We start from the raw sequence: 23,392 nt of genomic DNA on the forward strand, positions 1-23,392 counted from the left end.
CTACTAATGCCTGTGTTTCTTTAAGAACATCAACAACAAAAGCCATATTACACCTACCTATACACACTCTAGTTCACTTCTAAACTTAAATTTCTATCCTTAGGGAATTTAAATAAAAACTTGAAACTACAAAAAAAAATTCTGTCCTTGGAACTTGCATCTTGAGATAAGCTGTAAGGAGAGGGATCTCTCTGAATGAGTTCATCTGAATTTTATCACAATAAGCATATGCCTTCTTCTATCTTTGTATAGTAACACAGCTCCAAGTGTTAATCATCTTGTGTTTCCCACAGGGCTGGACTGGGGCCAGGCCTCCACTCATGGGTCAGAACGAAGTGGAGGCCTCAGGGCCCAGGCTCAGTTTCTCCTCTGAATATTCTCAGGGCCACAGAAATACTCTGTTGGACATGAGCTAAAATATCAGAGCTAGAAGCAGCCTGGCACCCTATACGTTACAGAGAAGTCACTGGTGGAATGTTCAGCTGCATCAACTCCATCAAGTTATAGGTGTGGGAACTGAGGCTGCAAGAACTGAAGAGATTTGACTAAGACTGAACAGGGAGTTAATCACAAAGCCACTACTGGAACCACAGGCTTCATTGCTCCCAGGCCAATGAGCCCTTTATCACAGTGGTGTCTGCTCTTCCCTCAGGCTTTTTAGGAGTTTCCTACCCTCACCCCAACCTCCCTACCCCATGCACAATCCAGGCCAGTCCCATTCTAAAAGCAGAGATGACCACAGTTGCTGCAGGAGAGCCCAGCCTAAGCCTTTCGAAGGGGCTATTCATAAATCTGAGAATATTTCTTTTATCAACTTTTTGGGACTAAGAGTGTTCATCTCTCCTTGTCTTTTTCCTGCCTCCTTTCACATTTCTCAGGCATACATGTATTACGTTTTTAGAACCAAATAGCGACCTGGTCTATACTGGGCTAGGGAAGGACAGAGGAGGAGTACGGTTCCTGTCTTCTAGAACTTGCACTCATGTGAGGAAATGAGGCACACTTACAGAATATGTTAATAAATTAAGACTTTCTTGGAGAGCAGTGGCAGCCTGAGTGTTTGGGGAGTGGTAGAATTCCAAGTGGCAATTCAGTATCCAATGCCTCTCCCTAGTAATAGGTGGGAAATAGTTTGACCATTTCCTTCTCTAGCTCACCTCTCTGGCCTCAGGACCTATCATGTTCCAATTATCCTGGACTCTTCACTGGTGCCCCAACACACCATACTCTTTCTTATCCCTTCCAAATTTTTATCCTACTTCTACTCTGATTTGCCTTTGAAGACTCACTGATAATGTTACCTCCTCTATTAAGCTGTCCCACCTCCTCCATCAAGCATTGTTAGTGCTTATCCAGTAGGATCTTGAACAATCCCTCTATCTTATCACTTGTTATTTTTCTAATTATGTTGGCATGCAGACTCCTCTACAAATAAGGCAGTTCTTTAGAAACAGAAACTGTGTTCTTCATCACCGATAAATTATCAGAAGGGGTGACTCTCAATTACTGTTGTTGAATTAACAGTATAATCTACATTTCCTTCCCTTGTTCCCCAGTTAAATGTGTACAGTCCAAAGCCTTTTTCTAATCCATCTCTGATCTCTAGTCAGAAAGAAAAGGTCCAAGAGCACTTGCTTCCTGGATGGTCCTCCCTTACCCCTTTCCCTCACCTGACTCAACCTCTGACCCTATCATCTAAAGTAGCCCTTCCCAGAGACCTGGCTTCACAAATCCTAGGTTTCAGGACTCCAGGAAATAATGGCCTTTGACTCTGGACCTGAACTAGAAATGAGCTCATATAATCTGTTTCTCATCTTTAGGTCAGTCTTTGAAAGCCAGGGGAAATCACTTTGTCCTAAGTTATACAGACCTGAGTCCTGGGTTCGAGGTCCACTAATCCTGGCATGAACCCACATGGCTCACACATACAAAGCATGGTACACTTTAAAGAGCAATTTCGTATCTATTACCTTTTTTCTGATCCTTACAACAAGCCTGTGAGGTAAATATTACCCTCCTACAGATGAAGAAGCTGGCATAATTTACCCAAGGTTGCTCCCATGAGTGGTAGAATTCCCTGGAACCCAGGTCTTTAGGCAGATTTTTTTTTGCTTTCTATTCCAGTGATCTCAAACTTCAGCATGCATCAGAATCACGTGGTGATTGTTAAACCAGATTTCTGCCCACCCTTAACCTTTCTGATTCAGGTCAGTAATGGGGTTCAATAATTTGCATTTCTAACAATTACCCAGATAATGCTGATGTTGCAAGAAACTTGGATCTATATACTATTAACTTGTTTTGTGCCCTTGGACAAATCCTTTCTTTTTGTCAGCCTCTGTGTCTCAATGCATAAAATTAGGTGTTAGACCAGCATGATTTCCAAATTTTTGGCAAAAAAATATCTTACATACAATACCAATACATACATAATATATAAAATCCAGGCAGCTCCAGAGAAGTGGTAGAGGGTAACCACAAGTTTGCAACACCCATCTCCACATGGAGCAGGTGCTGAGCTACATCATAGAGTACATGTTCATAAATCTCTTGGCTATATGTGGCTTAGATGCTCTGGGATCCTTCAGCTCTGACATTCCACAATGCTGAAAAACAGCATTTACCATTGTGGCAGGGGTGGGAAGATTTGGAGGTAAACTGACTTTGTGTTAACCAGTGCAGGAGACTGCTCTGCCCAATCCTAATGCTTGGGTCTACACAAGATAGGAAATCTTAACCCTGTTGGGCTGTTGGACTGATGGACCCTTTGATAATCTTATTAGATCTGTGGGCCAGTTCTAGAAAAATGATTATATACACATACCCACAAAGATATTCTGGATACCCTTTAAGAGATGTTGGGGACTTCACAGGGATCCTACCTCAAGTTAATATTTGACAGTGCTCTGGCATAACATTTCCACTAAATTCCTCCTTGGAATTTTCACAGCATAAGCCCTCTCCTTTTTTTCATCATTCCTTAGCTCCAAGCTACCCCTTGGGCCAGCTTCTTGTCTGAAATGTTGCCTAGATCTGTCCCTTGCTTCCTCTTGTCTGGGCCCAACTTGGCCCGAGAGAGATGCACACTCTCTTGCTCAGCTATCACTCTCCCCAGAATTGATAATACCATAGCCAGACTTTACCTCAACCTCCACCCTAAAAAAAAAACAAAGAACTTGTGGCACACCAGAGCTCCCTTAGGGCACTTAGCAGAACATCAGATTATAATTGGCAACTTTTGTCTTTTCTCACAGGCAGAGGGCTCTGAGGGATGTGAACATGATTTATTCACCCCAGTGTCTTAGCAGCTCAGAGCTGACACAGTGTAGGCACTCTTGAGTGTCTGAGGGAATTGGGTGACCACAGAGAAGGAGCTCTGGGTCACTCCATAAGATATTCTCTGTCTCCAATGCCTACTATAGTAAAGTCCACTCTATCTTTCTTGGCCAAAGGAATGGAAAAATAACGAAGGATTTTCTTTGGCTTTCATTTGCTGTTTAGTGCCCAGTGAGGGTAAGCAAGGAAATGAACCAGAAGCCTCCTAGGTAGCATCAGGAAGGCCTGGATCTTCCCACTGTCAGGGAGGTTCTGAGCAGATTCGCCTGATGCTGGCTGGGCTCTATAGACACCAATGCCTCTCTTATGGGGCCTAATGCTTCTAAGTAAGCTGGCCCCATGCTACAGGTCATAGAAATGAAAATGGTTTGAATCAGGAAGAAAGTATGAGTGGGGCCTGGTTGTGAAAATGACTAGGGGTAGTGGGCCCAAGGGGCAAAAGGACCAAGCTTCTGCTTAAAGTCCTGTTATGATCCCACATTCTCTGCTGCCCCCTAGAATAAAGGGAGAACTACACTGGTTTGCCCCAGCACACATCCCCTCATCTAACAAACATCGAAACTGTTTATTTTTTATTGTTTTTCAAAACAAAATTAAAAAAAAAACAAAACAGTCAAAATTCCACTCTGATGGAAAGTTGAGCTGATACGGCTGATATGGACTGTCTTCCAGGTTGTTTCATGGAGCATCAAGTGCACTGGGGGAAGAGCAAGGGGACAAGAAGGGCAGGAGTGAGGGACAAAAGGGGCAGGGAATGGGTTGTTGCGCCAGCAGGACTGAATAAACACTTTGCACCAGAATGGGTATCAGAAGAGCTGTAGGCCAGTTTTGAGTCCATGCAGCTGGCCCTGGCTCCAGAGAAGGCCCTCCAAGTTGCTGCTGCCGTTGCTACTGTTGCTGCAGTTGTCACTGCCCATGCCACAGCTCAAGCCAAGGGTGCTGTGGAGAGAGGGGGGAGGGGTCAGTCAGGGAGGGAGGCAGCTTTAGGCTCTAGAAGGGCTAAGGGTATTTGATGCATGTGTGTCTATGGAAAGGACCTGCCTCCTGCCTAGTTTTACAAAGAAGAGTATGGAACAAATCTGAAAAACTATTTCAGATGGCCCCAGGGATAGTTTTGCCTTCCCAATTGCCATCTCAATTGAGATGGAGGGAAGGAGTAGAACTTTTCAAATGAAACTTTATTCAGAGCCCCAGTATATAAACCAGATCAAAGCAGAACTATTTCAGTTGAGGTAGGAGGGAGGACCTGTAACCACCCCACCCCAGGAAGATATTGAAAGTGTCCACCTTGACAGGTCTTTTTCCAAGACCCTAAATCTTGGGGGCCCAGAGTACCCTGAGCTGGATCCCTCCCACCTCCAATAGCTGGTTAAGGCATCCAAGGCCAGGACTGGGCTACAGGGATAGGCCCAGATCCCATCCCAGGACTGCAAGGTTACTCTAGGGAGAGGACTGCCTTCTCCCTCCCTGGTGCTGCTCAGAACACTCATTTCCCCTGCTTCCTGCAGATCAAAGGTCCTTCCAGGTAGATGAGGGTGACAGCTGAGAGCAAAGCCATCATCCTCCCCTCAGGCAGATCCATGGTTACACTACTGCAGCTGAAACCCTCAGAGATAATCTAGTCCCATCCCAGCCCATCGTCTACCATCTTACAGATAGGGGAACTGAGGCCCAGAGATGAAAAGGGACTTGCTCAAGGCCACACAGTCAAGTCAGGGGTGCAGCTGGGGTGGCATACTTGCTCCAGCAGAGGAAGCCTCCCTACTACAGGAGGTATGGGAGCTGGGCCCACTCCCCTTCCTTTTGGAATTAACAGCTCTACCTACCCACACTTGATACCGTGGTGCTCATCAAGCCAGCCTTATTCAAGGGGAGAGGAGGTCTTTCAGACATGTGGGCCCCACTCCCAACTATAGACTCTCTGGTTTTCCCAGCTGCCTCATCTCCTCTCTAAGAGGCCTGCTGTCCCCTGGCCTAGGACAGAGTCCATAGCACTGCCTTGGCCCTGGCCTGTTGCTGCGGCCCCTGGGTTCTATAGCCCTCTCCCTGAATGTCCAGAGGAAGAGGGGCTCATTTCCCAGGGAGTGGGCAGGCAGCACAGGGGAAGACCCACAGAGGTCTCTCTCTGGTGCTCATAGGATTCTCCCAGTCACAATGGCCCCGCATTCCAGAATGTACAAGCCCTCTGGACGGGCTCCTTTGTGTTACCAGCAGACACACACACACACACACACACACACACACACACACACACAAACTGGATGCAATCTGAGAGAGGTGCCAAGCCAGCTCTGTGAGGCTACCTCAATACCACCACCAACCAGGGACTGGGAGTCCTGGCAAATGCCCAGCCAGGGACTGGAGCTTATCCATCACTCACTTAGGCCCTGACTGGGGGAAGCTACCTTCCCCACCCATCTTGCTTTGTGTCTCTCCCTTCCTCCCTCCCTCCCTCCCTCCCTCCCTCCCTCCTGCAGGAGGCAGAGAAAGGGATAAGAATTCCTGCTGCCAGTGGCACTCACCCAGTCTTGCATGTTGGGGGTTCCAGCCGCTGCTCTAGCACAGGCTGGTCCAAAAGATACATGGTGTCATAATTTTCCAGCATAAGCTCTGCTGGGTCCTCAGTCTGACCTGGCATTAGGCCTAAGGGAAAGGTATCCCATCGTACATCTTCTGTGAAGCCAAGGGAGGAAGTAAAAGTGGGTTGATTAGATAGTTCTCAGAGTGGTGTACAGGCCTAACTACACAGTCTACCCACCCATTTCAATTAGCCTCTCAGCATGGGATTTCTGTGCATGTCCAGCCTCACTCCTGTCTGCATCATTTCTCATGAGCTCCTCTCTACCTTCACACTCCCCACCCCTTCCATACTAGGCTATTCACTCTTCATTGCCCTTATCCCCTCTATGTGTTCGCACATACCAACACATGCCACAACAACCCACTCCCAAGTCCACACATGCCATGCACACAACTAAAAACATATTTGTTCTCCCACCTCCCCAGATATGTCCCCAACATAGACATAGACAAGAATAACTTCTTCAGACCTGGCTGTATCACTGCCTCAACTTCTCACCTGCTCTGTACACACATATATTCTGGAGAGTCTGGATACTCCAGAATTCCCACACCTCATCCCCAAACCCAGATACCTCAAGAGTATGTGAAAGGCCTAGATTTCCTGCACATCTACACACAATCCCCACCCCCAACGTGTCTGAATGCCACATCATTTCTTAGTGGCCTTGCATTTAGATAGATACACACACACACACACCCCACCTCAGAGTGTACTCTCTCTCAGAGGTATTATACTCCCCCTGCCCCTTTGCAAGGTCTTACTGCCCCCAGATATACACACACAGAACATCCCTTACCTAGGGAAGGGGTGTCTTATTGCATATCCCACTCCCCACTGCCACCTAAGTATACACACTTAGGCATATAGACTGACCCTCCATTCAATGAGTGCTGCCAGTTTCACTCTGCCTCCTACACCTCTCATTCACAGGAATACAAGCCAGAAATCTTAATGTCTCTATATTCCCAAATATGTGTATGCCCACAAAGAAGCAGCAATGGAAAGAGGGAGAATAAAAGACTTTAATATCCTGCCTTTCCACTTTCATAAACCACTCCCCTACCACCCCAAAGAAATTCCACTTTAGAACAAACCATATCAGGCACAACCGACCCCTTCTGTCCTACCACTTAAACACCCTCTACATAGTATTATAGTAAAGCCTCATCCCCACCCTTACACTGGTGCATCCAGTGTTTTCAAGCAAAGCCTTCATGAGCTCCTCCAAGTAGGTCCAATTTCAGGCCTTCTGCATCTCCTTGGTACCCTAAAAGTTCTCTGTAATAATGCCCTGGCATTCTGGACTAGCTTTTTATGTTATCCACAGAACCACACACCCTGACTCTTTTCCAGGAAGGAAGTTGTGCCTATCTTAATGCCCTGTGTTGCCCTATAAATACAAAGATGCCTTCGCACACAGTGACCACTTTCCCCATGTCTGTCACTGACGCGACCATCTTCCCTCCCCTCCCCATCAGCAGCATCCCCAACCCTGTCTACATCATGGCCCCTGCCTCTCTAGCCTGACATCTGTGTACATGTCCCTCAGTGACAACACAGACACACACAGGCTACCTCTGGATGGTTATCTCACTGCCTGTTCTCACACCTTTATACCCCTACCTCTCATTGCAGAGATACCCCTCCCTCACAGAGATACCTTCTGTCTCCCTTAGGTCTCAGTGACCCTGCCTCTTCTTCCAAAAACATACATGACCATGTGTACATCTATGCACAGATTCATAGCATCCACTTCACAATGACTTCACAGTCCCTACTCTCTCTTTCTCACATACTCATACAATTCTGCCTATGTCAATGCCCCTCCCATTCAATATTTACAAAGATCCCAAACACGGCCCTCCTTGTACTAAGGAGTTCTCTGCCACCATGCCTTTCTATATGCAGCAAGTTCAGGCAGGTAAACAGACGTAAACATGTTCCCCTACCCCTAGCACTCAGTGCCTTTATGCCCCAGACCTTCCACACATGTCCACACAAGAGCAAAGGCTCCACCTTTCCCCCTAAGTTCCTTCACTGTCTTCCCCATCTCTCCCTATTGTTCCCTAACATGCCTACCCTATGCCACACCCAGTCCCAGCTGTTTTCCTTCCCTCTTTCAGGTTCCATCATACTGACTGCCCTGCATCTACCCTGCCTCCACGGTATACACATATACACATGCCCACACACACATATACGCCAAAATGTTCTTTCCTTCAGGGTCTCCCTGCCTCAAGGTTCCTATCCCCTAACCTAAACAAAGGCACTCAAAACACATCCATTAGCAGGAACAGATTCATACACCCCCACTTTCTTATCACCTAATTCTTTCTTTCCCCCTCTAGGCTTTGTCCCATTAACTTGTATGCTCACCCCAAAGCCACACCACTCCTTATTTTCACTCTTCTGCTTTCCTTTCCACTTCCTCTAACTTAATACCTGTTTTCCTTCTCATATACACAGCAAAATTCTGTCTCATCACCACCCAGCCCTCATGTGTCCATACACATTCACATATAAATAGGAAGCATTATTTGTCTACCTGCTCCTGGATCACTGCATACAAAAAACAAATGCAGAATCATATATATCCACCCACCTCTCACTTTCTCCTCTGTGTTCTGCTGCTCAGTACCCACACCCACACCATCCCCTCTGAATGTGTCCTCTGCATGAAGCATCCAGTAGCATGATAGCTCTTAGGGCCTGGAAGCTTACATACTGTCTTAAAGGGGAAGAAAGCCAGGTGCCACCCACACACCAGGCTGCCTCCCAGACCTGCCTCATACTGGCTAACTTCTGCTATTTTCCATCTCCTCTAGGGTGGAGGGAAGCCTCAAGAGCCAGCCAGAGAAGGAAGATTGGTGTGAGAGAAAGTGGGTACCAGGCTTCTTACCAGAGCTAATTTGCCATGCAGAGCCCTGTAAAGCTCCTGTTTTCTGGGCCAGGAGCCTGGAATTCTCAGCAGTGGAAGACTCCTCAGTAGAAAAAGGCTCCACCTCCATTCTCTCCTCCTCCTCCTCTTCATCATCATCATCTTCATCCTCCTCCTCATCCCACTTCTGGTCATCGTTTTCCTCTTCCTCCTCCTCCACCTGATTTTCCAATACCTCTTTCTCCTCATTTTTCTGGAGATCATTAAGGCTGCCCTGCTCCTCCTGCTGCTGGGGTTCTTCAGATCCAAAGCTGGAACCAGCTGGTTTGAAGCTCCAATACAGGCTGTCCAGTGTATATGGAGACTTCCCAATGGGGGAGGCCTCTGAGCCCTCCTGTACTAGGCTGTTTTCTCCACTCTGGGTGTAAATGGAACAGATGCGCAGCAGCTTCTCCTGCTCCTCATCTGGCAGGACCTGTCCCATGGCTTTGAAGACACTGAGCAAAGGGAGGGGTGGGGTAAGAAAGATCCAAATCTCAAGTCACTTTATACTCCAATACTACATGGTTTGAAGTTGGTCTCTTGAGTTTCCAGATCTGCCTCTGAAAGGCAGTGCAGAAGAACATACAAAAACAGAAAGGGCCCAGGGACCCTGAACAAGCTCTGTGATTCATCTCTGTCACTCAGTTCAATCCTCAGTAAAATGAGGATGGCACTTGACTTATAGGGTTGTTGGAAAGAGTAAATAAGATATTTCACGTAGAATGCCTGGCATAGTGCCTAGCACACAGTGAGTGGGCATGTAATAAATGATAGCTATTAGTCTGTACTAAATGCTGTGTAAATACACAAACTAGGCAGTAGACCTACAGGGCTGGACATGGGAATGGCAGATCCCTCTCTTCCAATGGCTTAGCTGAGCAATTTGTCCTGAGCTTCAAAGATATGCCTGGAAGTGTGCTGAGCAACTTATACATGGAATACAAAATTTGATCCCTTTTCAGGAACAACTACAGCCCAACCTGGAATGGAGGAAAAGAAAAAAAGTCAGTGGTTGACAAGACAAAGCAAGATGTGGGGTGGGGAGGCCACATGAGCACTGCAGACCTTGGGCACTACAATAGCTGAAGAGAGACAGAGAGCACAAGGAGGGCAGGAAAGACCAAGGGAGGGCTTTATACAGAGACAAAAGTGAGCACACTGTACTGGGTACATGTAGTGGGAGTAGCTTTGCTCCAGGGGAAGGGCTGTGCTGGGGAGCTGTGGGAGAAAAAGAAGACTGCAAAGGTTAAACGTGCATGTTGGGCACAGGGGGTCACCCGATGACTCTATGCACAGCTGATGGCTCCACCTCTGAAGATCACCATGGTGCCTGTGTAGAGGATGGCCATGTGGAAGATAGACTAGATGGGGAAGCCTGAGGACAGGGAGACCAGGGAGCGAGTGAGGGTTGACCTAGGGCACTGACTATGGAGATGAGGAGAGAAGCCATGAAAGACAGACAGAGTAGGGTTTGGTGGCCGGATGGTAGGAGTTGGGCAAAGGGGAGTTAAAGATGATGATAGTGTGCATCAACAGACACAGAGCCAAAAGGAAGGAGAGCTCCTGGGGAGGAAGAGGATCAACATCCCTTGTACAGCCTCATATAGAACCAGGCACCTGGTCACTGCTGAAGGCATGGATGGAGTGGACAAATAGTTTCCTTCTAGGGGTATTTAGTTTGTGAACTGTGGGTCATTCATGGAGGTTGTCATATGCTTAGCAGGCTATTTGATCACATATGATCTCTGGTCACTGGGGGTAGGGCTGGGGACTAGTGACTCTACTGGGACACCCTTTCTGCATGGCTAATTTCATTACTCCAAGAGGACACTGGGTCAAACTGAAGTGATATCAGCTGGCTGGGAGAAGTTCTTAAAAAGTTTCCAGCCTTGGGGCACCTTGGTGGCTCAGTGGGTTAAGTATCTGCTTTTGGCTCAGGTCATGATCTCGCGGTTCATGGGTTTGAGTCCCACATCAGGCTCTCTGCTTTGCACACAGAGCCCACTTCAGATCCTCTATCCCCCTCTCTCTGCCCCTCCCCCACTTGTGCTCACGCTCTTGCTCTGTCTCCAAGAAAATAAAAATAAATAAAAACTTTAAAAAGTTTCCAGCATTTTTGGATGAAAAGCCAGAGAGAAACTCACTGTGGTCCATTAGTATGATTAATAATGAATATTCCCAGGCACTTGATATTGGCAAGATGCTGTATCACCACTGTTTATCATTACCCACATGCTATCTCAAGCTGTCTAACCACTGAAGTGTGGGGGTGATATCAATCTTAAAATGCATCTCTCTCCTCAGGTTTGCCTGGTCATAGGTCAGGTTGTAGAAAGAATGTGGATTTTAGACTCTGTCCCACCATCAACAAACTGTGTGACTTTTGGATAAGTTACTTCACTCCTCAGAGTCTCAATGTCTTTTTTACCAAATAAGACTGTTGTGTCACATGATATCACTTCTACAAAAAGCACAGCACCATGTCTGACAGTTATTTGCCAGTGGTATCTTATATTTTTTTCCTCTCAGGAAAACAAAGCCAAGTTCTGTATGTGTCTACTAATACATACTTTTTGCAATTGTGCAATCTAATGGAACATTCATTGTAGAAAGAGACAGGAGTAAGGACAGGATATCTGGATTCTGGTCCCAGCTCTGACTTGCAGACTTACCACTGACTTGTAGTATAATAGCTAGGGTAATCCTGTGTCTCAATCTGTGTATTGGGTGATTAGGACTAGATTCACTGATTATCTTGGAAACGCAGAATCTGTGCACAAGGAGTCATACCCAAGTAAGTCGCGGTTACTGTTGGTATGTGTCGCATCCCTCTGGTATGCTTGGATTGGGAGAAGATCTCTGTGGTCCAGACTTCTCCAAGACCAGCAGCTTCCACTCTGCAGGCACTTAGGATTGGAAAGTACCTTAAAGGCCACCTATCCAAACCTCTGCATGCTGCTCTTTTCATTTCCTCCCCCCATTACATTCACATGGTCTTTCTAGACTTTGAAACTTTGTTTATTCTTTTTCCTGTTGGAATTTCTCAAATGCCCTCACTGTCATGCTTTCTTGAACCCTCCAAACTTTTTTGGTTCTCCTCCCAGTGTCCCACCCATCCATATCACTTCTCTTTAGAGCACACACATCTGTCAATTTAGCTGTTTGGTTCAGTTCCATCTCCTGGAGGTCTTGTCCTGGCTGACATTCTCTATAAAGCCACATTTTTTTTCTTATAAGCTACCACTGTTCCAATGCCATCAGGTTTCAAGAAAGACTTGCTCACTCAATGGAGGGATCAGGGGACTAAGAGGGTCTTGGCATCCAGACTCCCACTTCAATTAGTCCCCAGGCACAGAGTTAGCTCCCACCAAAGACAGCACTGCCGTCAATGAGACAGCAGAGTATAGTTTAGTTCAAGAATGTTTACTGAGGCCTATTTAGGACCTGGATCTATATGGTGTGTTAGGGCACAGATGGCTAATACAGAGCCCTTACCTTTGAAAAGTTTAAGTCTGATAAAGGGAAGGAAACACTATGGTAAGTAGAGATGGTAACACAAAATCTCAGATTTTGAAGTCAGCATGACAGCATATATAGTGAAGATAGGGAGCAGAAGAGGATTACTTCAGGATTGGGTTGGGAATAAAATAACCAATTCTCTTTTGGCCTGTGGGCTATCCACGGGGACATGTCTGACACACAGTCAAATATAGGAGGGTGGATCTTGAGGGTAAGGCCAGGACTAGATAAAGAGATTTGGGCCTTGGTACTTTATAGGAACTAGGAAAACAGCACAGGCATTTTAAGAAGGGAGTGGTAAATAGCCATAATGCAGCAACAGACAAGAGTTCACTGGATTTGGTAATTTGGAGGTCTAAGCAGTTTTGGGAGTAAATGTCAAATTATAGCAGGTTGAGGAATAAGAGGGTAGTGAGGAAATCAAGACTATTGAGTATAGACTACTCTTTTGAGATGTTTTAATGGGGGAAGGAAGGAGTGATAAGCTGGTAATAACCCAACACAAGGATGCAGGGTCAAAGGAGATTTTCCTTGTGTTACTACTGTTTTAAGATGGAAAAAAAAAAAAACCCGAGGCATGTTCATAGGTTGAAGATTGAGTAGAGCAAAGGAGAGGCAGGGGTAAGGGCCCAGAGATGCTGGCAGAGGTGGCTCCAGGGCATAGATGGAAGAGCAGGCTTTGAGATGGGACAAAGCCACCTCATCCCAAGATTAGCAAGATGGTTGAATGTAGCCGCAGATTAGTTCACGAGGACTGGACCTCAGGTTGAGGGGGCCCTCCTGGATGTTTTCCTGTGCTTGAGGAAGTTAGGGTGAAATGGGAGAGGGGGAGGGGCTTGACGTCAGTGGTAAGGGTTTAGAAAAGTGGGGAAATGGGAGAGAAAGTGGGCAGACAACAAGTAAAAGAGAACAGTTCAGACAAGCTGAACTGAGGCCTGCCTGAGATTAAAAATCATACTGCTGTAATGGCATCAATCCACAGTGATATGTGGTTTTTTCCAGCAGAGCTCAGCTACCCAGGCTGAGGAATGGGGGAAGCAGAGTGGGTCATATCAATCCCAGCTCAGGGGTTTGCAAGTCAGATACACCAAAGGATGGGCAGAGCAGAGGGTCCTGATCATGAGTGGTTGAAGCAATGAACAAAAGATAGGATGGAGGGGAAGCAGGGTTGAAGGAGAGAGGAAATGGAGGAATGGAGGTCTCGATGCAGGCAAAGGGCTAACATCATGGGATGCAAGGATGAGAAAATGAAGGTCAAGAGGTTATGGTCACTGAGAAGAATGTTGGGATGTCAGGTTTCAGAGGCAGAGGAGCTTTGAATGATGGAAATGGGTTGCTGAGTGTAGTGGAAAATGAAGGTCACTAGAGTTGAAGAGCTGAAGAGTATCAGATGAGACACTCAAATGAAACAGATATTGCTCCAGAAAGCAAGAAGATAATTGTGTGCTAAAGGCTTCCATGAATATGAGGGAAGTGGCTCAGGGTCAGAATATGACAGAGAAAAGGAAAGGGAGACAACCACAGGTATTTACAGGAACCAGTGCAATATTCAGTTTGACTACAGCACCCAGGGTAGACTGGGTAAAGGGGAATACAGGAGGTATGGTTACCATGATAGGTTGGGACAGAATCTGAAAGATGTTTGAATGTCAGGCTAAGAAGCCTAGAGGATGGCAATAGGAAGCCACTGAAAATCAGTGAGCACCTATGAAAGGCACACAAATGAGAGGCATAACAAAGGAGAACAGCACTGGGCTCAGAGTCAGAAGACTGAGTTCAGTAATAAACAGCAGCTACCATTTATTGTGCACTTACTCTGTACAGGCCACTGTGCTAAGCACTCTGGGGCGGAAGGGGGCATAGATTATCTCATTTATTCTCATACTGGACTCAGTTCAGCCAGGTCTTAAGCTGTGTGACCTTAGGCAAGAATACCATGCCCCTCCCCTATCTGGGACTCAGATCTCCCACCTGTTAGTAGGAGGGGAATGGGATTCAGAGTCTTTTGCAAGAGCCCAGTCCAACTCTGCCACCCTAGGGCTGTGTGGCCCTGAGGCCAGGGCCTCACCCTCTTACCAGATGGAATTCAAGACACTTACAGCTGAAGGAGTTGGGAGCTAGCCCAGCAAGGTGAGCCCAAGCAGGACTCAACCACCCGGGGCCAGTCAAGGGAGGCAGAGCAGTTGAATAGCCTCCAGCTCCTTCTTGCTTCCCACTGGCTTGCAGAAAATCGGCGGGCATTCCGTCCTGACAGAGAAGAGAGGGTTTGAGGAGAAGGAAAAAGTAAGCCCCCCACCCAACCTTGTACTTTTAAAAGCTTGGCTCTGTCCCTCCCTATTCCCCCGACTCCCCACTCTATTCCTCCCAATTGCTCAAGCATTTAGGCCCTTGTGTCCCAGACTGAGTTTAGTTGGCCCTCAGAAAAAAAAGCTACAAGATTTGTCCACTGCTATTGTGGTGCCCTCCTGGGCAAGCCTAAACCTTTAACAAGAAATGTGTCAGCCTGGTGCTATTCAGCTGAGAGCTGAGAACAATGGCAGATGCTCCTGCCTGGGCTGTGTTAGGCCCTGAGACTAGGGCCAGACTCTCTCACCAGTCTTGGTGTTAGCCACAATCAGTTCAATGGTCCATCTGAGGATGTAGGTGGGCCGGATCCCACTGTCCCCCAAGGTTGGCAGCTCGGAGAACATCCTCTCTAGCAGGGCCTGCGTGAAGGTCTGGGAATGCAGACCCCTGAGCAGGGGCTGCCAGAATTGAGAAAATGGCTTTGGCACCAGGATGTCACTCAAGTCCATGTTCTCTGGTTTGTGAGGGATATAGGTTGATAAGGAAAGGGGAGGCAGGGGCCGATGGGAGACCGGGAGGGAGGAGAGGGAAAAAGGCAGGGAGGAAAGAAGAAAATGAAAGGGAGAGAAGGTGTAGAGGAAGGGGAAGAGAGAGAGGGAGGAGGGGGGCCCACCAACAACAGAGTTGCCACCAGAGAACAGAAAGAGAAGAGCAGAACAGCAAGGAGAGAAACCAGTTAGTATCTGGCAACCAACTGATTCAAAACAGAGTATTTAAAAAAAGCTCTGGTTCTAGCTTCAGCTTTGTCAATAACTCACTGTGTAACTTTGGGTCAGTACCTTCCCCTTTCTGGACCTCAGTCTGCCCATCTGTAACATGAGGATGTTGAACTAGATGACCTCACAAGGCCCTTCCAGTTCTGCTGTTCTAGCTCACTAGCAAGTGACTAAATCAAATCACAATTAACATAGCACAATAACATTAAGACTTATCCCATCCCATCCCATCCCATCCCATCCCATCCCATCCCATCCCATCTTATTCCATCCCATCCCATCCACCCCACCTAATTCCAGACCACCTAAGAGTAGCCCAGAAACTGAGTACCAGTGGGGCTACTTGTCCTGCTCATCTGAGACAGGCTTCCAGAGGCTATGGAATGGCAGGAAACAGCCTTTGCCTTCCAGTTCTGGGCCACCCAGCCACCAGTAAACACAGTACTCTAAGACTGAAGTAAGTCCCCAGGACCATACCTTCATAGTCTATCTGCAAAGCTGCCAACTGTTCAAATGTGGGGATAAGAAAGCCATCATCCAGAAAAGCATCCAACACAGCCTCCCTGAAGCAAGATGACAATTAAGCCAACTAAGCAGAGAGAAGACCCTCTTCTACCCCCCACCCACTCCCAAGGCACCTTATGCCTCTGACTCAGGTGGGCAAAGCAGCATGGGGGGAAGCGGGAAGCAAAGGTAACTGACAGTTGGATCTCATGCCTCAGCCTTCTGGGACAGAGGATGGGTCAGAGACTGGGATCAGTGGGTTCTGAACAAACATTTACCAAGCATATGCTGATCTAATGCCCATAATGAGGGCAGTAGCAGCTGAACAAGCCTGAAAACACAGATGGAGAAAAGTCCCAGGCCCACAGAGAGTTAAATGCCTAAGGTCACAGAGTCAAGGGCTTTTAGACTTTAGCTACTACTCAGTCTTTTTGTTTCTCTTGACAGTCCTCCAATCTCTTATCCTTCCTCTTCTACATGGTTGCCCTCTTTCAGATCCTAGAAGCAGAAACTTTGGGGACTCACTTGCTGGAGTAAACATTATCCTTAATCTCAGGGACCTCAAGAACCTAGAACTAAATTATAGAGGTTGAAAGTGTAGCTAAAAGTGAAACCAACAACAGCCAGCTGTATTCTCCTGAGCAAGCAGTTTCTCCAAGAGAGGTTCCCCTAGCTGACCAGGCCTAGAGGTAGAACATGAGTTCCCAAGGTGACTCAATGCCCAGAGGCATTGTCAGATCATGTTGTCATGCTCAGATCCCTCCCTCCACCAGGCTTGAGGTGGAAAGGGATATCCTTCCATCCATCTCCCACCTCCTCAGGTCAGTATCCAGGAAGAGCACTTAAAGCAGCCAGCCAATTGCCTGCTCAGCATAACCAGGCAGACATTACAATACAGAGGTACAGGAATAGTTGTCACAACTGCTGGGTGGCCTGTGCTGAAGGGTGCCAAGAAACCTAGGGTGGGCAGACACTGATAAAACATCTTTGGAACTAGTAATATCCTGGGAATGAAGAAGACTCTCAGGGCAATCCCAACCTGCACTGCAGGCTCCCACCCAGGCCCACCCTACCACATATACAACCTTTCTAATACTCTCTGTCCCATCCCAGATTTCTTCCAACTCTTCCTAGTTTGGAAGGCCTAGCAATGCTTTCATTGGTTCTTAGTGGAAGGTTCCCCAAAGTCCTTTCCAGGTGAATTTAGGTAGCAAGAGCCAAGAACCAGGTAGGAAAGGAATGGATAGACACTGTTTGCTCTGGATTGAACTGAGCAGTATTTTGAGGGTAGGGGGGAAAGAAGGCTCATGGCCACACTAAGCAGGGAAGGACTTACTCTTTCAAAGAGCCAGACCCTGGGAAGGCCTCTCCTTTGTTCCCCTAACCACAACTATTCAAGGGATTAATACTCCCTGATTGCAGTTCAAAAAGATCTGCAGTGTCCACCATATCTTTTACCTCAAAGTTGGACAAAGGCTAGACAGTGAAGTGGTAAAGAGATGAAAGGCTTTTCCTACTTGCCCAGAGCTCCACATGCCACTTGACACAGAGGAACAAAGCTGGCCAGGGGACTGATGACAGCAGACATTCCTGTCTCTGGTCATTTTAGTGATTCAGAGTAGGCAATCTCTACCTGGTAGCTGGGAGGGCCAAGGGAAGGGGGTCATGCAGAACACAGGTCACCCCACAGAGGATCAGGATTATCCCTAAGATTTCCTTATAGCAGAGGTTGGCAATCTGGGATATGGAAACCTATTTCAGTGAGGCGGCTAGAGTAGGCAGCCCCTAATTATCTAGTTACACACCTGTTCTCACATGTAATGCCTTTGAGCTCTGCCAGGATGCATTCTACAGGTGGAGACAGGTTGTTCCATGCCTTAACAGCCTGAGGTAAATACCTAAATTTCTCAAGCACCTGCCAGCAAACAGATTACCATGAGAAAGGTGGTTCAGCCGGGCAACCCTCTCCCACCCTTCAAGAATCCCTTCCCATAGGACAACTCAGTACCTCCCTTCAGGGGTAGGACCACAACTCCCTTACTGACCCCACAATTAAAATTATCCTGACCTTCAAATGCCAGACTTTATTTTATTCTTCCACCTCCCTCCTCCTCTTGAATTTCGTGTGGCTCCCAATCACCAGACACCCCAATACTGAGATGTACAGTGGGGCATTTTGTTGGAATTGGGCCAGAGACAATTGGGCCCAGGAATTAGGGGAAGCAATAGGTTATGGAAGAAAGGGAATCAGATGACCAAGATTCGAATTCTGGTTCTATCACTAACTACATATGTGACCTGGGGTCAGTCCCTTCACTAATCTGTGGTTTCAATTCCTTCATCTGTGAAAAGGGTCAGGCTGAATGGTTTCTAAACTACCTCCCTTCCTGCTAAAATAGCAACCGTCAAGTTCACCTGATCTAGGAAAGTTCCTGGGTGCCATATGCTTATCAGCTGCAGTACTGCAGGACTATGCAACCACCTATGCCCAGTTGTTCCCTACCACCCAGTGGGGCAGATATCTACAAACTTCCATCATCTGCTCTCTTCCATCGGTGTGAAAGGTCAGCAAACTGGATTCTGCTTCTCTTGTTTCCTTCCTAGTTCCCCCCTTTCTCTTTCTGAGAAGTTCCCTCAAGCTCTGCCACTTTTCTTTCAAATTCCTTCTCAGGACTTCTCTCAGGAAGCTGGCAAGAAGGAAGAAATGGCTGGGGCAAATGAAAATACACAAAGTCAAGGGTGCTTTCTTACCTTAAACTGCTCCTCTTCGTATAATACCAGCAGTTCTCGGGCTCTTTCTGAAAACAGAGTATGAAAACAGATAGGGCAGCCCAGCCCTCTGTTCCTCATGGGACTCTGAGTCCTTCTCACCTTATTTCTTGAGTTGTAAATTTGGAACTAGAATTCTTGCCTCTCCTACTTCACAGGGTTCAAGAGAAATGGTATGTGACAGTAACTTTTTTAAGCTAAAACTCACTACAACCCCAGAGGATATGCTGAGCCAGGGAAATAACCAGTGTCAACCCCAAGTCTGAGTCTTCCAGACTCTTGAGCCCCTCTATACTGCCTCTGCCCCCCAAGGACACCTACCATATAGCTCTTTATGTCTCAGAGCCTTTTCCCAATGTGAATCAACCTCTTTGTTGCTTTCACTGTTTCCATCAACCCTGACATCCAGTTCTGCACCTTTCCCCTTATCCTTAGGCTCTGTTCTCTGTTCTGTGATGTCATCAACAACAATGTTTTTATCTTCCTCTTGGTCTTCTTCATCTGTCTCTTCCCTATCCTCCTCCAACTCCCAGGTTTCTCTCAGGCTATTCTCCAGTTGGCGGCACCAGTATGTCTTCTGGAGCCAATTCAGAACAAAATAACAGCCTAAATGAGGGGAGGAAGAAAGGAAGTGTCATATGACTAGCCATAGGCAAACAGCTCCTAGCAGGCCCCCAGCCTCATAAGCATTATGGGAAGACCCCAGGGAAGAGGCTTAACTCTAAGAAGGCACACATCTCAAATATCTAGAAGCAGCCATTCTTGCTCTGGGTTATCTCCCTGTTCTTTGCTTTCTCATGCTCACCAGCAACTTTCCTAGAAGAAACTAATACCAGTATTAGAGATGGGATGCCAAAAATAACATAGGGCTGGCAAGTGAAAGAATAGGGACCCAGACCCACTAGCTAGTTACATGGCCTTGGCTGAGTCTCTTCTCTTTTCTAGATCTCAGTTTCCCCAACATGACAGGGCTAGGCTGAATCAGGATAGGGTGTCTAAAGAACCTCTGGGTTCATGACATTTGATGGCTCACACCTCTCAACCTGCCTTCCATTCCCCTCTTTAGGCAAAAAATTTAAGGGGATGCCAAAAATTAAAGTAATCAAGATATCAAAACAGGATCAGAATAGCATCCTGCCAAGCCATAGTGGAGTCTGAAGCAAAAGGAAAAATGAGTAATGGTAATCCTGTCTTTACTTAATTTTTTGACATTTTGTTCATTGTGGGTTTTTCCACATTAAAATGTTATTTAATTCAATTACTGAGCTTTTGACAGCCACTTAAAGTTTGTGCCCAAAACAAGTGCTTCACTTGCCTCTCCCTAGTTCTGGCTCTGATACCAGTTAAAGACCCTCCTCCTTCTCCCTCTCCCCACAGTGCCACCCAGTCCAGGCTCCTGGACTTAACTATGATAGATATACTTCCTTAAGTCTCACCTCTGCGGCAGTCATTTATATGGGGCATTTTCTTATGAGTCAACTCATGGCGAAGTTCAACAATCCAATCCGGAATGTTTACCTGATTGTGAGGGAGGTGTGAGTACAGAAATCAGACAATATTAAAGTTGGAAGGGACCACAGAGATGAATTAGCCTGGCCTCCCTGCATTTGACAGAGAAAGTGAGGTCTTGATGAGGTTCCAGTCTTAGTGGCAGAGCCAAGATTATAAACAAGGTCTCCTTATTCTTTTTTACTCTGTGTAGATGATCTTGAAAATCAGGAAAGATATCTGCCTCCTCCAACCACCAATGACCCTCTTCCAATAAAGAGATTCCTATGAATGGGCATTAACAATCACCTCCAGCCTTCCTCTGCCTTGTCTGTATTAGTCTGAATCCTTGGGTACCCTTTATCCTTCCTCCCTCTCTCCCATACTCCTTTTCAGGAAGTTCTCTTGATGACTGAGAACCTGCCTGCCCTCTGGGCCTCTACACACCTCATATACTCACTCAGGACAGGAATGTCAGGCATTTTCATGCTGCTTGGTTGAGTTTATCTCCTGCCTCAGACTGCCAGCTCCCAGAAGGCAGGCATTGTGACTGCCACCTCTTTCTTGTCCTCACCCAGTGGAGCATTCCAGTGCCTTAGCTTCACTGGCCTACTCCAAACAAGCTGGAAAAGCCAAGCCACTGAAGATAGCAGCCATGATCAAGGGAGCAAGTCTGCTACTTTCAAGCTGGAGGCTGAGGCTCTGGGGTTCTTGCTTGGCTTGGTTGGTAGTGGTGGGATGAGCTAGTCTGACTGCATGCCCACATCACCCCATGCCCCATTTAGTAAGGCAATTTTGTCATACACACCTCCTGAGCCAGGAACTTGAGAGGGAGCTTGACAAACTTTGTCTTCCTCTCGGAAATGAGATTCACAAACCTGGGGTTGGGGAAGAAATAAGTGGCATAGCCCAAGGAACTGTTTTACTCAAACCAGTGGGGCTTCAAAACACCTTGCTGAGTTACTGACACCTTGCATTTCTACAACCTTTCCAATAACTGTTCTGTCTTGTTCTTATAACTGGTATCAGCCAGCACAGGGATGTCTGCCCTGTACTGAAGCCATACAGATGAATAAGATACTGCTCTGGCCTTGAAGAGGTCAGTCTAGGATAAATATTCATGGCACGATATAACATACTATGCTAGATAACATTTTATAAATGCTAAAACAAAAGACTATCTACATCAAATGATATGGGGAGCCCACCTAAATGATGGATAAGATAAAAAGAACTAGGGAGGACCTCAATGCACACAAAGGAAACAGCAGGAGATGAACAGACTTCAACAGATGAGAAAATTCAGTGGCAGCCTTTTTCCTGATGTGTATGAAACAGCTAGAATCACTCTGAATTACTTTGTAAATCAGGAATTCCCCACCCATGTGTCCACTTCAACTCAGCAACTTTTCATTGTTCATGGACAAAAGGGGAACATGATGGTGCTAGGTATATATGAGGGAAGGGTTGAAAAGCCCACATTAAGTCATAGCCAAGGACATCAAACCATTCAGAGAAGTTCGTCTGGGTAAAGGGTAAGAAAAAAAATTAAATTGTCAAAGCTGGAAGAGACTCATTGAGATCACTTGGTCTAAACCACCCCTACCCCACATTCCAGAAAAAGAAGGAAAGAAAAATGGAGAATAGAAGGCTCTCAGGAAAAAAAAAAAAAAAAAAAGAGGAATGTGTGTTGACAGGGTGTACCAAAAGCTGTCAAATCAAACCACAGCGTGACCCATACAGAGGGACACATGGGGCTTTTTGTTTCAGGTAGCACATAAAGCCAAGCTTTGCTTATCAATTGCTACCCCCACCCCCATTCCTCTACCCACCCCCACTCCTACCCCTGTACATCTTACCTGACCAACGCCATGCCATAGAGCAGTCTAAGTTCATCAGTGCCCAAGCCACCAGTTACATCCATGAGCTTACAGCGTACCAGGTCAGCAGTAGAAGCCACTGCCAGGGGGAGTTCGTTGCCTAACCTAAAGGGCCACAATCCAGCGCCATCACAAAGGTCCCTTACCCTGATCCACCCTCCCCCTCAGAACCCAGGTTGCTGTAAATTATTCCAATTATATAACTGAACTAGATTAAGAGTGCATGACAGGACACAAATCAAGTGGGAAGGGGGAGGATAATGTCCCTAGGATCCAATAGTATACAGCCCATGAGAGGCTGGCTAGGGTATACAAAGGACACCTAACTGCTAGGCAATCAACCAAAAATTAAATGTGGACATACTTCTTTCTTTCACTCTACAACTTCAACTCATTCAGTTAGAGAAGACCTTATCCTTTGCTCCCCAATCTTACCAACTGGACTGAGGCGCCCCATTCAAACGTGGTTTTGTTAGCAAGCACCCCCACCCCAGCTCAATTCAACTCGGAAATACACCCTAGGTTGTTAACCTACTCCTTAAACCCTGGCTCAGCAACGCTGGTCCCTACAGCACCCTCCCCAAGATGGAAGAATGTAAGGGTTAAAGCTAGATTTAAGAAGAGGTGGCTGAGGCACACTCCCTTTCTTTCTTTCTGCATACGGGATTAGTACCAAAACTTGGCTGCTTGACTTTCCCCCAGGCTCTTGGGAAAGGGGCAACGCCCAAACCACTCATAAGGACGTTAGACATTTAGAAGAAGATTGCAGAATAGGGCCTTTATAAGAATCCTACAAAGAAGAGTTGAGGCTCCACCAGCTTGCAAGAGGGCTGAGCCTGCATCCTTACCTGCTTCTCCACACGGTGATGCGGTTCAGGGCGTACCGCTGCAATTTATGGTCGTCACAGAACAGATATACCATCACCTGATCCCACTCGGCCCTACTGAGCCAGGCGACCACGATGCGCTGGGCCCAAAGTGGTGACGACCCTTTCTCTTTGACGCACTTCCCGCACCACGCACTCCACACGCGATCCATCCCCTAAGGACCCACACCTGTCCAGGCCCCCGGATTCCCACCGGACACTGGCCTGCAGGCCCCCAGATTCCCACCGGACTGCAGGCCTTGTACTGGACCGAGCGGCTTTCAGTTCAACGTGCTACCCTCGCTCCAAACCACCGCCCTGCCAGCAGCCAATGGAAAAGCGTGACCCAGACGCAAGCCCGCCTTCCAGAGTTAACGTGGCAAATCGTAACACGAGGGCTGGAGCCAACCTCACCACAAATTGGGGGCACAGCCTCGCCAGCCGGAAGTGTTCTTTTCTCAAAG

The 23,392-nt window shown here is 47.0% G+C and overlaps 1 protein-coding gene across 5 annotated transcripts; it reads right to left on the reverse strand.

Annotated features, from left to right (window-relative positions):
* Positions 1-2,374: 2,374 nt before the first annotated feature.
* LAS1L (LAS1 like ribosome biogenesis factor) lies at positions 2,375-23,266 on the reverse strand. 5 transcript variants are annotated; one of them, XM_058713923.1, is made up of 14 exons: positions 22,911-23,258; positions 22,042-22,167; positions 20,991-21,060; positions 20,131-20,212; positions 19,112-19,300; positions 18,677-18,723; positions 17,731-17,840; positions 15,899-15,984; positions 15,464-15,514; positions 14,953-15,159; positions 14,459-14,606; positions 8,820-9,295; positions 5,859-6,009; positions 2,375-4,275 (listed from the first exon to the last, which is right to left on the reverse strand). In XM_058713923.1, exons 1-14 carry the CDS (start codon positions 23,099-23,101, stop codon positions 4,143-4,145), a joined length of 2,067 nt encoding a protein of 688 aa, XP_058569906.1. In that variant the 5' UTR covers positions 23,102-23,258; the 3' UTR covers positions 2,375-4,142. The 5 variants fall into 5 exon arrangements, with proteins under 5 accessions (XP_058569906.1, XP_058569904.1, XP_058569907.1 ...); XM_058713921.1 differs by having other exon boundaries at positions 19,016-19,300; positions 22,911-23,257; XM_058713924.1 differs by lacking the exon at positions 22,042-22,167 and having other exon boundaries at positions 19,016-19,300.
* Positions 23,267-23,392: the final 126 nt, after the last annotated feature.

The sequence above is a fragment of the Neofelis nebulosa genome, chromosome X (assembly GCF_028018385.1).
Source record: "Neofelis nebulosa isolate mNeoNeb1 chromosome X, mNeoNeb1.pri, whole genome shotgun sequence".
NCBI classification, from domain to species: Eukaryota; Metazoa; Chordata; class Mammalia; order Carnivora; family Felidae; genus Neofelis; species Neofelis nebulosa.

Coding starts and splice junctions, on each gene's coding strand:
- LAS1L (XM_058713921.1), bottom strand. CDS start 23,101: ATGGATCGCGTGTGGAGTGCGTGGTGCGGGAAGTGCGTCAAAGAGAAA. Junction 15,985..17,730: donor GGCATTACATGTGAGAACAG/GTGTGTAACTAG, acceptor ATCTTGCTTCAG/GGAGGCTGTGTTGGATGCTT. Junction 14,607..14,952: donor TGTGGCTAACACCAAGACTG/GTGAGAGAGTCT, acceptor CTTCTCTGTCAG/GACGGAATGCCCGCCGATTT.